General features: G+C 49.9%; 1 protein-coding gene across 1 annotated transcript in view; it reads right to left on the bottom strand.

Annotated features, from left to right (window-relative positions):
* LOC139393659 (CWF19-like protein 1) overlaps positions 1–15,114 on the bottom strand; it is a 42,788-nt gene extending 27,674 nt beyond the window's left edge. Inside the window, exons 1-8 of the mRNA XM_071142000.1 lie at positions 14,930–15,114; positions 14,600–14,684; positions 14,448–14,532; positions 13,691–13,792; positions 10,566–10,780; positions 7,573–7,688; positions 7,362–7,446; positions 2,077–2,211 (exon numbers count right to left, since the gene is read on the bottom strand). Coding sequence (XP_070998101.1) covers positions 2,077–2,211; positions 7,362–7,446; positions 7,573–7,688; positions 10,566–10,780; positions 13,691–13,792; positions 14,448–14,532; positions 14,600–14,684; positions 14,930–15,006 — 900 coding nt within the window. The 5' untranslated portion in view covers positions 15,007–15,114. The remainder of the gene's footprint in view (positions 1–2,076; positions 2,212–7,361; positions 7,447–7,572; positions 7,689–10,565; positions 10,781–13,690; positions 13,793–14,447; positions 14,533–14,599; positions 14,685–14,929) is intronic.
* Positions 15,115–16,054: the final 940 nt, after the last annotated feature.

The following is a 16,054-nucleotide window of genomic DNA, read 5'->3' as shown; positions in this document are numbered from 1 at the left end:
ACACCGATCTCTAAAAAAACATTTCTGTATGGACCTCGCTTTGTGCTCGGGGGCATGGTCATGCTGAAACAGGAAAGGACCTTGCCCAAACTGTTGCCACAAAGTTGGAGGCACCGAATCATCTATAATGTACAGTGCCTTCGGAAAGTATTCTGAACCCTTGACCTTTTCAAAATTCTTATGTTACAGCCTCATTCCAAAATAAAAACAAACCTCCGCAATCTACACACAATACCCCATAATGACATAGCGAAATCAGGTTCAGACATTTTTGCAAATGTATTAAAACAAAAAAACAGAAATACCTTATTTACATAAGTATTCAGACCCTTTGATATGAGACTCCAAATTGAGCTCAGGTGCATCCTGTTTCCATTGATCATCCTTGAGATGTTTCTACAACTTAAATTCAATTGATTGGACATCATTTGGAAAGGCTCACAACTGTCTATAAAAAGGTCCCACAGTTGACAGTGCATGTCAGAGCAAAAACCAAGCCATGAGGTCAAAGGAATTGTCCGTAGAGCTCCTAGACAGGATTGTGTCGAGACACAGATTTGGGGAAGGGTATCAAAAAAATGTCTGCAGTATTGAAGATCCCCAAGAACACAGTGGCCTCCATCATTCTTAAATGGAAGAAGTTTGGAACCACCAAGACTCTTCCTAGAGCTGGCCGCCCGGCCAAACTGAGCAATAGGGGGAGAAGAGCCTTGGTCAGGGAGGTGACCAAGAACCCGATGGTTACTCTGGCAGAGCTCCAGAGTACCTCTGGAGATGGGAGAACCTTCCAGAAGGACAACCATCTCTGTAGCACTTCACCAACCAGGCCTTTATGGTAGAGTGGACAGACGGAAGCCACTCCTCAATAAAAAGGCACATGCCTGCTTGGAGTTAGCCAAAAAGGCACCGAAAGACTCTCAGACCTGTGGTTTGACAAAACCAAGATTCAACTATTTGGCCTGAACACCAAGCATCACGTCTGGAGGAAACCACCATCCCTACGGTGAAACATGGGGGTGGCAGCATTGTGCTGTGGGGGTGTTTTTCAGCAGCAGGGACTGGGAGACTAGTCAGGATTGAGGAAAAGATGAACAGAGTAAAGTACAGAGAGATCCTTGATGAAAACTTGCTCCAGAGCGCTCAGGACATCAGACTGGGGCGAAGGTTCACCTTCTAACAGACCAACGAACCTAAGCACACAGCCAAGACAACCCAGGAGTGGCTTCGGGACAAGTCTCTGGATGTCGAGTGGCCCAGGCAGAGCCCGAGAATTTAACCCAATCAAACATCTCTGGAGAGACCTGAAAATAGCTGTGCAGCGATGCTCCCCATTCAACCTGACCGAGCTGGAGAGGATCTGCAGAGAAGAATGGGAGAAACTCTCCAAATACAGGTGTGCCAAGCTTGTAGCGTCAGACCCAAGAAGACTCAAGGCTGTAATCTCTGACAAAGGGGCTTCAACAAAGTACTGAGTAAATGGTCTGAATACTTATGTAAATGTGATATTTCTGTTTATTTCATTATAAATTAGCAAACATGGAAACCCATTTCATGAAGCTCCCGGCGAACAGTTCTTGTGCTGACGTTACTTCCAGAGGCAGTTAGGAACTCGGTAGTGAGTGCTGCAGCCGAGAACAGAGGGTTTTTACACGCTACATGTTTCAGCACTCGGCAGTCCCGTTCTGTGAGCTAGTGTGGACCACCACTTCACGGCTGAGCCATTACTGCTCCTAGACTTCACAATAACAGCACTTACAGTTGAAGGTGGCAGCTCTAGCAGCGCAGAAATTTGACAAACTGACTTGTTGGAAAGGTGGCATCCTATGACAGTGCCACGTTGAAAGTCACTGAGCTCTTCAGTAAGGCCATTCTACTGCCGATATCAGTCTATGGAGATCGCATGGCTGTGTGTTCCATTTAATACACGTCAGCAACAGCCGAAATAGACGAATACACTCATTTGAAGGGGTGTGGACATATACTCGTCTCGATACAGTGTCTTAGTTGTTGGCCTTTGTTTAGCATGAAGATCCAAACCCTGAGAGGTTTTCAGATCCTAAGAGTGTGTGTGAGTACCTGGACAGTAGGGTCAGAGAGAGTGTTCTCTCTAACCATCCTGCTGTAAGGGCTCTCAGTGACATCCTGAGGCTGCTTGACCAGTTCTGATGCCTCCATGCTTTTCATCGGGATAATGTTGAAGGCATACAGGTACTGGAGAGAGAGAGAGAGACAATATTAACCCCTAAGCCAGCTCAGATGCCTCCCTGCTCCTCACTATGTTGAACCCATCCTGGTACTGGAGAGAGAGAGAGAGACAATATTAACCCCTAAGCCAGCTCAGATGCCTCCCTGCTCCTCACTATGTTGAACCCATCCTGGTACTAGAGAGAGACAATATTAACCCCTAAGCCAGCTCAGATGCCTCCCTGCTCCTCACTATGTTGAACCCATCCTGGTACTGGAGAGAGAGAGAGAGAGACAATATTAACCCCTAAGCCAGCTCAGATGCCTCCCTGCTCCTCACTATGTTGAACCCATCCTGGTACTAGAGAGAGAGACAATATTAACCCCTAAGCCAGCTCAGATGCCTCCCTGCTCCTCACTATGTTGAACCCATCCTGGTACTAGAGAGAGAGACAATATTAACCCCTAAGCCAGCTCAGATGCCTCCCTGCTCCTCACTATGTTGAACCCATCCTGGTACTAGAGAGAGAGACAATATTAACCCCTAAGCCAGCTCAGATGCCTCCCTGCTCCTCACTATGTTGAACCCATCCTGGTACTAGAGAGAGAGACAATATTAACCCCTAAGCCAGCTCAGATGCCTCCCTGCTCCTCACTATGTTGAACCCATCCTGGTACTAGAGAGAGAGACAATATTAACCCCTAAGCCAGCTCAGATGCCTCCCTGCTCCTCACTATGTTGAACCCATCCTGGTACTAGAGAGAGAGACACAATATTAACCCCTAAGCCAGCTCAGATGCCTCCCTGCTCCTCACTATGTTGAACCCATCCTGGTACTAGAGAGAGATACACAATATTAACCCCTAAGCCAGCTCAGATGCCTCTCTGCTCCTCACTATGTTGAACCCATCCTGGTACTAGAGAGAGATACACAATATTAACCCCTAAGCCAGCTCAGATGCCTCTCTGCTCCTCACTATGTTGAACCCATCCTGGTACTAGAGAGAGATACACAGATACATAGAGGTTCTACATACAATATGTCCTTGTTTTTTAAAGAAAAGCAACATTTTTGTCCATTAAAATAACATCAAATTGATCAGAAATACAGTGTAGACATTGTTAATGTTGTAAATGACTATTGTAGCTGGAAACTGCTGATTTTTTTATGGAATATCTACATAGGTGTACAGAGGCCCATTATCAGGAACCATCCCTCCTGTGTTCCAATGGCACGTTGTGTTAGCTAATCCACGTTTATCATTTTAAAAGGCTAATTGATCATTAGAAAACCATTTTGCAATTATGTTATCACAGCTGAAAACTGTTGTACTGATTAAAGAAGCAGTAAAACTGGCCTTCTTTAGACTAGTTGAGTATCTGGAGAAACAGCATTTGTGGGTTCGATTACAGGCTCAAAATGGCCAGAAACAAAGCACTTTCTACTGAAACTCATCGGTCTATTCTTGTTCTGAGAAATTAAGGCTATTCCATGCGCGAAATTGCCAAGAAACTGAAGATCTCGTACAATGCTGTGTTCTACTCCCTTCACAGAACAGCGCAAACTGGCTCTAAACAGAATAGAAAGAGGAGTGGGAGGCCCCGGTGCACAACAGAGCAAGAATATTAGAGTGTCTAGTTTGGGAAACAGACGCCTCACAAGTCCTCAACTGGCAGCTTCATTAAATAGTACCCGCAAAACATCAGCCTCAACAGTGAAGAGGCGACACCGGGATGCTGCCTTCTGGCCAAAAAAAAAAAAAGATTAAGATGGGCAAATGAACACAGACACTGGACAGAGGAACTCTGGTGTTTGGGGGTACCATTTAATGAAGCTGCCAGTGGTCAACAACATCCTCCACTACAGAGAGGGGAGTGGTCAACAACATCCTCCACTACAGAGAGGGGAGTGGTCAACAGCATCCTCCCCTACAGAGAGGGGAGTGGTCAACAGCATCCTCCACTACAGAGAGGGGAGTGGTCAATAACATCCTCCACTACAGAGAGGGGAGTGGTCAACAACATCCTCCACTACAGAGAGGGGAGTGGTCAACAACATCCTCCACTACAGAGAGGGGAGTGGTCAACAGCATCCTCCCCTACAGAGAGGGGAGTGGTCAACAGCATCCTCCACTACAGAGAGGGGAGTGGTCAATAACATCCTCCACTACAGAGAGGGGAGTGGTCAACAACATCCTCCACTACAGAGAGGGGAGTGGTCAACAACATCCTCCACTACAGAGAGGGGAGTGGTCAACAGCATCCTCCACTACAGAGAGGGGAGTGGTCAACAGCATCCTCCACTACAGAGAGGGGAGTGGTCAACAACATCCTCCACTACAGAGAGGGGAGTGGTCAACAGCATCCTCCACTACAGAGAGGGGAGTGGTCAACAGCATCCTCCACTACAGAGAGGGGAGTGGTCAACAGCATCCTCCACTACAGAGAGGGGAGTGGTCAACAACATCCTCCACTACAGAGAGGGGAGTGGTCAACAACATCCTCCACTACAGAGAGGGGAGTGGTCAACAACATCCTCCACTACAGAGAGGGGAGTGGTCAACAACATCCTCCACTACAGAGAGGGGAGTGGTCAACAACATCCTCCACTACAGAGAGGGGAGTGGTCAACAACATCCTCCACTACAGAGAGGGGAGTGGTCAACAACATCCTCCACTACAGAGAGGGGAGTGGTCAACAACATCCTCCACTACAGAGAGGGGAGTGGTCAATAACATCCTCCACTACAGAGAGGGGAGTGGTCAACAGCATCCTCCACTACAGAGAGGGGAGTGGTCAACAGCATCCTCCACTACAGAGAGGGGAGTGGTCAACAGCATCCTCCACTACAGAGAGGGGAGTGGTCAACAGCATCCTCCACTACAGAGAGGGGAGTGGTCAACAGCATCCTCCACTACAGAGAGGGGAGTGGTCAACAGCATCCTCCACTACAGAGAGGGGAGTGGTCAACAACATCCTCCACTACAGAGAGGGGAGTGGTCAACAACATCCTCCACTACAGAGAGGGGAGTGGTCAACAACATCCTCCACAACAGAGAGGGGAGTGGTCAACAACATCCTCCACTACAGAGAGGGGAGTGGTCAACAACATCCTCCACTACAGAGAGGGGAGTGGTCAATAACATCCTCCACTACAGAGAGGGGAGTGGTCAACAGCATCCTCCACTACAGAGAGGGGAGTGGTCAACAGCATCCTCCACTACAGAGAGGGGAGTGGTCAACAGCATCCTCCACTACAGAGAGGGGAGTGGTCAACAGCATCCTCCACTACAGAGAGGGGAGTGGTCAACAGCATCCTCCACTACAGAGAGGGGAGTGGTCAACAGCATCCTCCACTACAGAGAGGGGAGTGGTCAACAGCATCCTCCACTACAGAGAGGGGAGTGGTCAATAGCATCCTCCACTACAGAGAGGGGAGTGGTCAACAGCATCCTCCACTACAGAGAGGGGAGTGGTCAACAGCATCCTACACTACAGAGAGGGGAGTGGTCAATAACATCCTCCACTACAGAGAGGGGAGTGGTCAATAACATCCTCCACTACAGAGAGGGGAGTGGTCAACAGCATCCTCCACTACAGAGAGGGGAGTGGTCAACAGCATCCTCCACTACAGAGAGGGGAGTGGTCAATAACATCCTCCACTACAGAGAGGGGAGTGGTCAATAACATCCTCCACTACAGAGAGGGGAGTGGTCAATAACATCCTCCACTACAGAGAGGGGAGTGGTCAACAACATCCTCCACTACAGAGAGGGGAGTGGTCAATAACATCCTCCACTACAGAGAGGGGAGTGGTCAACAGCATCCTCCACTACAGAGAGGGGAGTGGTCAACAGCATCCTCCACTACAGAGAGGGGAGTGGTCAACAGCATCCTCTACTACAGAGAGGGGAGTGGTCAATAACATCCTCCACTACAGAGAGGGGAGTGGTCAATAACATCCTCCACTACAGAGAGGGGAGTGGTCAACAGCATCCTCCACTACAGAGAGGGGAGTGGTCAATAACATCCTCCCCTACAGACAGGGGAGTGGTCAACAACATCCTCCCCTACAGAGAGGGGAGTGGCCAACAACATCCTCCCCTACAGAGAGGGGAGTGGTCAACAGCATCCTCCACTACAGAGAGGGGAGTGGTCAACAACATCCTCCACTACAGAGAGGGGAGTGGTCAATAACATCCTCCACTACAGAGAGGGGAGTGGTCAATAACATCCTCCCCTACAGAGAGGGGAGTGGTCAATAACATCCTCCACTACAGAGAGGGGAGTGGTCAACAGCATCCTCCACTACAGAGAGGGGAGTGGTCAACAACATCCTCCACTACAGAGAGGGGAGTGGTCAACAACATCCTCCACTACAGAGAGGGGAGTGGTCAACAGCATCCTCCACTACAGAGAGGGGAGTGGTCAACAACATCCTCCACTACAGAGAGGGGAGTGGTCAATAACATCCTCCACTACAGAGAGGGGAGTGGTCAATAGCATCCTCCACTACAGAGAGGGGAGTGGTCAATAACATCCTCCACTACAGAGAGGGGAGTGGTCAATAACATCCTCCACTACAGAGAGGGGAGTGGTCAACAACATCCTCCACTACAGAGAGGGGAGTGGTCAATAGCATCCTCCACTACAGAGAGGGGAGTGGTCAACAACATCCTCCACTACAGAGAGGGGAGTGGTCAACAACATCCTCCACTACAGAGAGGGGAGTGGTCAACAACATCCTCCCCTACAGAGAGGGGAGTGGTCAACAGCATCCTCCACTACAGAGAGGGGAGTGGTCAATAACATCCTCCCCTACAGACAGGGGAGTGGTCAACAACATCCTCCCCTACAGAGAGGGGAGTGGCCAACAACATCCTCCCATACAGAGAGGGGAGTGGTCAACAACATCCTCCCCTACAGAGAGGGGAGTGGTCAATAACATCCTCCACTACAGAGAGGGGAGTGGTCAATAACATCCTCCACTACAGAGAGGGGAGTGGTCAACAACATCCTCCACTACAGAGAGGGGAGTGGTCAATAACATCCTCCACTACAGAGAGGGGAGTGGTCAATAACATCCTCCACTACAGAGAGGGGAGTGGTCAATAATATCCTCCACTACAGAGAGGGGAGTGGTCAATAACATCCTCCAATACAGTGAGACCTCACCTTTCTCTTCTCTGGGTTGTTGACGGTTGCCAGGGCGATAAATCTGCTGACGTGCTGAGTATTCTCCTGAAGAACAACATGATTCCTACACAAAAACACACACACACACACACACGTTAACGCCCTCTACCGCAGCAAAGTGGTAGTATGGTAGTTTATATACAGTGTGAATTACCCTGTAAGGTTGTGTTGTGTGTGTGATAGTGTGTACCTGTAAGGTAGTCTCTCATAGTGAACTCCTTCTACCGCAGCAAAGTGGTAGCGAGGCTTCAGCTTGTAAGCCAGGTGGGAGATGGAGGTCGTTCCACAGAACTTAGTGTTGACTTCCTGAAACAAAGAAAAGTTTAGTTTAAAATAAACAACACTGTTTAGCTGGGTCAAACACACAGCATCTGAGGCTGCTAGCTATTGTGTAGCGGGGCTAGTTAGAGGGTAGCGGGGCTAGTTAGAGGGTTGTTAGAGGGTAGCGGGGCTAGTTAGTGGGGCTAGTTAGAGGGTAGCGGGGCTAGTTAGAGGGTAGCGGGGCTAGTTAGAGGGTAGCAGGGCTAGTTAGAGGGTAGCGGGGCTAGTTAGAGGGTAGCGGGGCTAGTTAAAGGGTTGTTAGAGGGTAGTGGGGCTAGTTAGAGGGTAGCGGGGCTAGTTAGAGGGTAGCGGGGCTAGTTAGAGGGTAGCGGGGCAAGTTAGAGGGTAGCGGGGCTAGTTAGAGGGTAGCGGGGCTAGTTAGAGGGTAGCGGGGCTAGTTAAAGGGTTGTTAGAGGGTAGCGGGGGTTGTTGGAAGGTTGTTAGAGGGTAGCGGGGGTTGTTAGAGGGTAGCGGGGCTTGTTAGAGGGTAGCGGGGCTAGTTAGAGGGTTGTTAAAGGGTAGCGGGGCTAGTTAAAGGGTTGTTAAAGGGTAGCGGGGCTAGTTAGAGGGTTGTTAGAGGGTAGCGGGGGTTGTTAGAGGGTTGTTAGAGGGTAGCGGGGGTTGTTAGAGGGTAGCGGGGCTAGTTAGAGGGTAGCGGGGCTAGTTAGAGGGTAGCGGGGCTAGTTAGAGGGTTGTTGGATGGTAATGGGCTAGTTAGAGGGAAGCGGGGCTAGTTAAAGGGTTGTTATAGGGTAGCGGGGCTAATTAAAGGGTTGTTAGAGGGTAGCGGGGCTAGTTAAAAGGTTGTTAGAGGGTAGCAGGGCTAGTTAGAGGGTAGCGGGGCTAGTTAAAGGGTTGTTAGAGGGTAGCAGGGCTAGTTAGAGGGTAGCGGGGCTAGTTAGAGAGTTGTTAGATGGTAGTGGGCTAGTTAGAGGGTAGCAGGGCTAGTTAAAGGGTTGTTAGAGGGTAGCGGGGCTAGTTAAAGGGTTGTTAGAGGGTAGCAGGGCTAGTTAGAGGGTAGCGGGACTAGTTAGAGGGTTGTTAGAGGGTAGCGGGACTAGTTAGAGGGTTGTTAGAGGGTAGCGGGGGTTGTTAGAGGGTAGTGGGCTAGTTAGAGGGTTGTTAGAGGGTAGCGGGGCTAGTTAAAGGGTTGTTAGAGGGTAGCGGGTCTAGTTAGAGGGTAGTGGGGCTAGTTAAAGGGTTGTTAGAGGGTAGTGGGGCTAGTTAGAGGGTAGTGGGGCTAGTTAGAGGGGTAGTGAGGTTAGACGGAGGGGGGGGGGGGGTAGTGAGGTTAGATGAAGGGGGGGTAGTGAGGGTAGACGGAGGGGGGGGTAGTGAGGTTAGACGGAGGGGGGGTAGTGAGGTTAGAGGAGGGGGGGTAGTGAGGTTAGACGGAGGGGGGGTAGTGAGGTTAGACGGAGGGGGGGTAGTGAGGTTAGACGGAGGGGGGGTAGTGAGGTTAGACGGAGGGGGGGTAGTGAGGTTAGACGGAGGGGGGGTAGTGAGATTAGACGGAGGGGGGGTAGTGAAGTTAGACGGAGGGGGGGGGGGTAGTGAGGAGGGGGGTAGTGAGGTTAGACGGAGGGGGGGTAGTGAGGTTAGACGGAGGGGGGGTAGTGAGATTAGACGGAGGGGGGGGTAGTGAGATTAGACGGAGGGGGGGTAGTGAGGTTAGACGGAGGGGGGGGGGGGGGGGTAGTGAGGAGGGGGGTAGTGAGGTTAGACGGAGGGGGTGGGGGGGTAGTGAGGTTAGACGGAGGGGGGGGGGGGGGGTAGTGAGGAGGGGGGTAGTGAGGTTAGACGGAGGGTGGGGGGATAGTGAGGTTAGACGGAGGGGGGGTAGTGAGGTTAGACGGAGGGGGGGGTAGTGAGGAGGGAGGGTAGTGAGGTTAGACGGAGGGGGGGGGGTAGTGAGGTTAGACGGAGGGGGGGTAGTGAGGTTAGACGGAGGGGGGGTAGTGAGGTTAGACGGAGGGGGGGTAGTGAGATTAGACGGAGGGGGGGTAGTGAGGTTAGACGGAGGGGGGGGGGTAGTGAGGAGGGGGGTAGTGAGGTTAGACGGAGGGGGGGTAGTGAGGTTAGACGGAGGGGGGGTAGTGAGATTAGACGGAGGGGGGGTAGTGAGGTTAGACGGAGGGGGGGTAGTGAGGTTAGACGGAGGGGGGGGGGGGGTAGTGAGGAGGGGGGTAGTGAGGTTAGACGGAGGGTGGGGGGGTAGTGAGGTTAGACGGGGGGGTAGTGAGGTTAGACGGGGGGGTAGTGAGGTTAGACGGAGGACGGGTAGTGAGGTTAGACGGAGGACGGGTAGCTAGGTTAGACGGAGGACGGGTAGCTAGGTTAGACGGAGGACGGGTAGCTAGGTTAGACGGAGGACGGGTAGCTAGGTTAGACGGAGGACGGGTAGTTAGGTTAGACGGAGGACGGGTAGTTAGGTTAGACGGAGGACGGGTAGTTAGGTTAGACGGAGGACGGGTAGTTAGGTTAGACGGAGGACGGGTAGTTAGGTTAGACGGAGGACGGGTAGTTAGGTTAGACGGAGGACGGGTAGTTAGGTTAGACGGAGGACGGGTAGTTAGGTTAGACGGAGGACGGGTAGTTAGGTTAGACGGAGGACGGGTAGCTAGGTTAGACGGAGGACGGGTAGCTAGGTTAGACGGAGGACGGGTAGCTAGGTTAGACGGAGGACGGGTAGTTAGGTTAGACGGAGGACGGGTAGTTAGGTTAGACGGAGGACGGGTAGTTAGGTTAGACGGAGGACGGGTAGTTAGGTTAGACGGAGGACGGGTAGTCAGGTGCTGATGAGGGTAGTCAGGTGCTGATGAGGGTAGTCAGGTGCTGATGAGGGTAGTTGGAGTGTCTTACGGGGCTGTTGGCGTACTGCCAGACTCCGCGGGGCCACTGTGATGTCAGCAGGATGTCCACTCCTCTGAACTGGTTGTTGCTAATCAGTGGCTCCACCAGCTGAGTGAGGTCTTTAGGAGAGAAGCAGTGAGCTGGAGTCGGATCCTGCTGCCCCTCACGACCACTCACATATGCTATCTGCAGGCCTGACGCCCCAGTGAAAACACCACGACGACCTGACACACATAGTGAGAGAGAGAGTGTGAGTGTGTGTGTGTGTGTGAGTAAGTGAGAAATTGAGAGAGATATATGTTGTGGTCAAGCCTGTGAAACAGCAGTGAAAATACAGAGCAGTATTACCCAGGTAGGGTCAGAGGTCAGAGTCTACTCTTACCCAGGTAGGGTTAGAGGTCAGAGTCTACTCTTACCCAGGTAGGTGATGTCAGTCTACTCAGGGGTCAGAGTCTACTCTTACCCAGGTAGGGTCAGAGGTCAGAGTATACTCTTCCCAGGTAGGTGATGTCAGTCTATTCAGGGTCAGGGGTCAGAGTCTACTCTTACCCAGGTAGGGTCAGAGGTCAGAGTCTACTCTTACCCAGGTAGGTGATGTCAGTCTACTCAGGGTCAGGGGTCAGAGTCTACTCTTACCCAGGTAGGTGATGTCAGTCTACTCAGGGTCAGAGTCTACTCTTACCCAGGTAGGTGATGTCAGTCTACTCAGGGTCAGAGGTCAGAGTCTACTCTTACCCAGGTAGGTGATGTCAGTCTACTCAGGGTCAGAGGTCAGAGTCTACTCTTACCCAGGTAGGTGATGTCAGTCTACTCAGGGTTAGAGGTCAAAGTCTACTCTTACCCAGGTAGGTGACGTCAGTCTACTCAGGGTTAGAGGTCAGAGTCTACTCTTACCCAGATAGGTGATGTCAGTCTACTCAGGGTTAGGGGTCAGAGTCTACTCTTACCCAGGTAGGGGATGTCAGTCTACTCAAGGTCAGAGTCTACTCTTACCCAGGTAGGTGATGTCAGTCTACTCAGGGTTAGGGGTCAGAGTCTACTCTTACCCAGGTAGGGGATGTCAGTCTACTCAGGGTCAGAGTCTACTCTTACCCAGGTAGGTGATGTCAGTCTACTCAGGGTCAGAGTCTACTCTTACCCAGGTAGGTGATGTCAGTCTACTCAGGGTCAGAGGTCAGAGTCTACTCTTACCCAGGTAGGTGATGTCAGTCTACTCAGGGTCAGAGGTCAGAGTCTACTCTTACCCAGGTAGGTGATGTCAGTCTACTCAGGGTTAGAGGTCAAAGTCTACTCTTACCCAGGTAGGTGATGTCAGTCTACTCAGGGTTAGGGGTCAGAGTCTACTCTTACCCAGGTAGGGGATGTCAGTCTACTCAGGGTTAGGGGTCAGAGTCTACTCTTACCCAGGTAGGTGATGTCAGTCTACTCAGGGTCAGAGGTCAGTCTACTCTTACCCAGGTAGGTGATGTCAGTCTACTCAGGGTTAGAGGTCAGAGTCTACTCTTACCCAGGTAGGTGATGTCAGTCTACTCAGGGTTAGAGGTCAGGGTCTACTCTTACCCAGGTAGGTGATGTCAGTCTACTCAGGGTTAGAGGTCAGAGTCTACTCTTACCCAGGTAGGGTCAGAGGTCAGAGTCTACTCTTACCCAGGTAGGTGATGTCAGTCTACTCAGGGTCAGGGGTCAGAGTCTACTCTTACCCAGGTAGGTGATGTCAGTCTACTCAGGGTCAGAGGTCAGAGTCTACTCTTACCCAGGTAGGTGATGTCAGTCTACTCAGGGTCAGAGGTCAGAGTCTACTCTTACCCAGGTAGGTGATGTCAGTCTACTCAGGGTTAGAGGTCAAAGTCTACTCTTACCCAGGTAGGTGATGTCAGTCTACTCAGGGTTAGGGGTCAGAGTCTACTCTTACCCAGGTAGGGGATGTCAGTCTACTCAGGGTTAGGGGTCAGAGTCTACTCTTACCCAGGTAGGTGATGTCAGTCTACTCAGGGTCAGAGGTCAGTCTACTCTTACCCAGGTAGGTGATGTCAGTCTACTCAGGGTTAGAGGTCAGAGTCTACTCTTACCCAGGTAGGTGATGTCAGTCTACTCAGGGTTAGAGGTCAGGGTCTACTCTTACCCAGGTAGGTGATGTCAGTCTACTCAGGGTTAGAGGTCAGAGTCTACTCTTACCCAGGTAGGGTCAGAGGTCAGAGTCTACTCTTACCCAGGTAGGTGATGTCAGTCTACTCAGGGTCAGGGGTCAGAGTCTACTCTTACCCAGGTAGGTGATGTCAGTCTACTCAGGGTTAGAGGTCAGAGTCTACTCTTACCCAGGTAGGTGATGTCAGTCTACTCAGGGTCAGAGTCTACTCTTACCCAGGTAGGTGATGTCAGTCTACTCAGGGTTAGGGGTCAGAGTCTACTCTTACCCAGGTAGGGGATGTCAGTCTACTCAGGGTCAGAGTCTACTCTTACCCAGGTAGGTGATGTCAGTCTACTCAGGGTCAGAGTCTACTCTTACCCAGGTAGGTGATGTCAGTCTACTCAGGGTCAGAGGTCAGAGTCTACTCTTACCCAGGTAGGTGATGTCAGTCTACTCAGGGTCAGAGGTCAGAGTCTACTCTTACCCAGGTAGGTGATGTCAGTCTACTCAGGGTTAGGGGTCAGAGTCTACTCTTACCCAGGTAGGGGATGTCAGTCTACTCAGGGTTAGGGGTCAGAGTCTACTCTTACCCAGGTAGGTGATGTCAGTCTACTCAGGGTCAGAGTCTACTCTTAACCAGGTAGGTGATGTCAGTCTACTCAGGGTCAGAGTCTACTCTTACCCAGGTAGGTGATGTCAGTCTACTCAGGGTCAGAGGTCAGAGTCTACTCTTACCCAGGTAGGTGATGTCAGTCTACTCAGGGTCAGAGGTCAGAGTCTACTCTTACCCAGGTAGGTGATGTCAGTCTACTCAGGGTCAGAGGTCAGAGTCTACTCTTACCCAGGTAGGTGATGTCAGTCTACTCAGGGTCAGAGGTCAGAGTCTACTCTTACCCAGGTAGGGGATGTCAGTCTACTCAGGGTTAGGGGTCAGAGTCTATTCTTACCCAGGTAGGGGTTGTCAGTCTACTCAGGGTCAGGGTTAGAGGTCAGAGTCTACTCTTACCCAGGTAGGTGATGTTGTCTGCCAGCTCACAGCCATCAGCACTGGGGAAGAAGCGGAGGGTTTCCTGGCTGGCTGCTCCCAGGATGTAGGTGTGGATGGGAGCTGCAACAACAAAGTCAAAACAATGCCGTTCCTAACTCCAGACCCACAATGCAGTTCCTAACTCCAGACCCACAATGTCGTTCCTAACTCCAGACCCACAATGCCGTTCCTAACTCCAGACCCACAATGCCGTTCCTAACTCCAGACCCACAATGTCGTTCCTAACTCCAGACCCACAATGCAGTTCCTAACTCCAGACCCACAATGCCGTTCCTAACTCCAGACCCACAATGCAGTTCCTAACTCCAGACCCACAATGCCGTTCCTAACTCCAGACCCACAATGCAGTTCCTAACTCCAGACCCACAATGCCGTTCCTAACTCCAGACCCACAATGCCGTTCCTAACTCCAGACCCACAATGCCGTTCCTAACTCCAGACCCACAATGCCGTTCCTAACTCCAGACCCACAATGCCGTTCCTAACTCCAGACCCACAATGCCGTTCCTAACTCCAGACCCACAATGCAGTTCCTAACTCCAGACCCACAATGCCGTTCCTAACTCCAGACCCACAATGCCGTTCCTAACTCCAGACCCACAATGCCGTTCCTAACTCCAGACCCACAATGCCGTTCCTAACTCCAGACCCACAATGCAGTTCCTAACTCCAGACCCACAATGCCGTTCCTAACTCCAGACCCACAATAGGTTACCTTTCTTTGCTCCAGATTTGTACTCCTGCCATTCAGCCTGAGCTCCTGGAGACGAACCGAAGAAGTTTCCTACACACAGCAGCAGCTGCAGAGAGAATAGGAGATGACATACTGATAGGATGTGCGAGTGTGTTTGTGTGGTGAGGACTTACATCAAACTGCCCGCTCTTCTTCTGGATGGTCCGGACGCGGTTAAACACAGCATTAATGCTTCCTTCTACATCACCACATGCGAGGCTGGAATACATTAAACAGTATTGAAATTGTAGCTAGCTAGTTATGTGCATTATTTATTCAAACAGCAAGTGTACTTTCTCATGAAGAAACTGGACAACTTGACAATCGTAGCCATCTAGTTACCTACACGGCTTGTTGTGGTTTACTCTCACTGCTAGGTCGTTTTATTAGGTTATAACTTTGACCGTTACTACCAAAAGTTAGGGGAAGATAATAAATAACTATGAATTATAACTGTAACTTACATCTTCAACGGTTTCTCCCCCATTACGGCAAAAGTAGACTCTTGTTGCGTAGTCTGCCCGCTCAAGTCTCTGGGCATGCAGCCGGAGACGCTGTGCGTCGACAATATTCCTCCCCCTTTGTTGCGGACAAAATAAACCTCCCCATCTTCATAAAACAAATTCTGGTTATTAGTAAATTAACACAGAACCATGCAAACACAACGGTTATTATTGAGCAAATACGTGATTTGTATAGGCACTTTGCCCCTCGACATGATGGAGTTTTTTTTAAACAAAGAAAATCCTTTATACCGGAAATGATTCTATTCGGATGGACGGACAATCCTCCGGGTAGCCAGATATTTAGTGTTGTCACCCAACAAAATCATAAAGAAATGTCATTTTGTGTTGTCCTTTGGCATTTTGGAGACATGCTTTAGTTGGACACCTTCAGTTTTGAACCAAAGCGACTATACAACTGCCCTGTTTTTTAATTTTTTTTTTTTATTAATTTCAAATCAATACATAAAGCACATGAGGGAACACAAGCATACATAGATTACAAACAATAGACAATCGAGCTAGGGGGTACAATATCACATTACAATTACACAAGGACCTTAAGGGACATGCATATACTTACAATTCTAACAGCTTTTTTGTTAGTAGAGCATTTAACTGTCTTAAAATACAGTTCAATGTCTTTTTGTAGGGTACGAAAATGTGGTTTTCTGTTTGTACATTTACATTTGTGTATATGAAATTTGGCCAAAAGAATAATGAAATGAATTACATAAAAATGTTTCAGCTTATTTATATCGTATGTAAAGAATCCAAACAGTACATCTCTCCACAATAGTGTAAAATCTTCATAAATGTGTTCAATTATAAACCTACTGATGTCTTGCCACAGTTTTCTTACATGAATACAATGGCCAAAAAGATGCAACACTGTTTCTGGGTGGTCATTACAAAAGGAGCAATTTGAGTTGATGTTTTCCTTAAACTTCTTCATATAGTGGTTGGCAGGATAATATTTATGAATAATTTTAAAGGAAACTTCCTTAATTTTGTTAACAAGTAGGTATGTGTGTGGCAACATCCCCAAAAAATTCCAACAGATATTATCAATAAATCCATTCCAAT

Source organism: Oncorhynchus clarkii, unplaced genomic scaffold (assembly GCF_045791955.1).
Source record: "Oncorhynchus clarkii lewisi isolate Uvic-CL-2024 unplaced genomic scaffold, UVic_Ocla_1.0 unplaced_contig_4357_pilon_pilon, whole genome shotgun sequence".
NCBI classification, from domain to species: Eukaryota; Metazoa; Chordata; class Actinopteri; order Salmoniformes; family Salmonidae; genus Oncorhynchus; species Oncorhynchus clarkii.
Note: the sequence above shows the minus strand (reverse complement) of the source record. Positions and strands in the feature narration are given on the sequence as shown.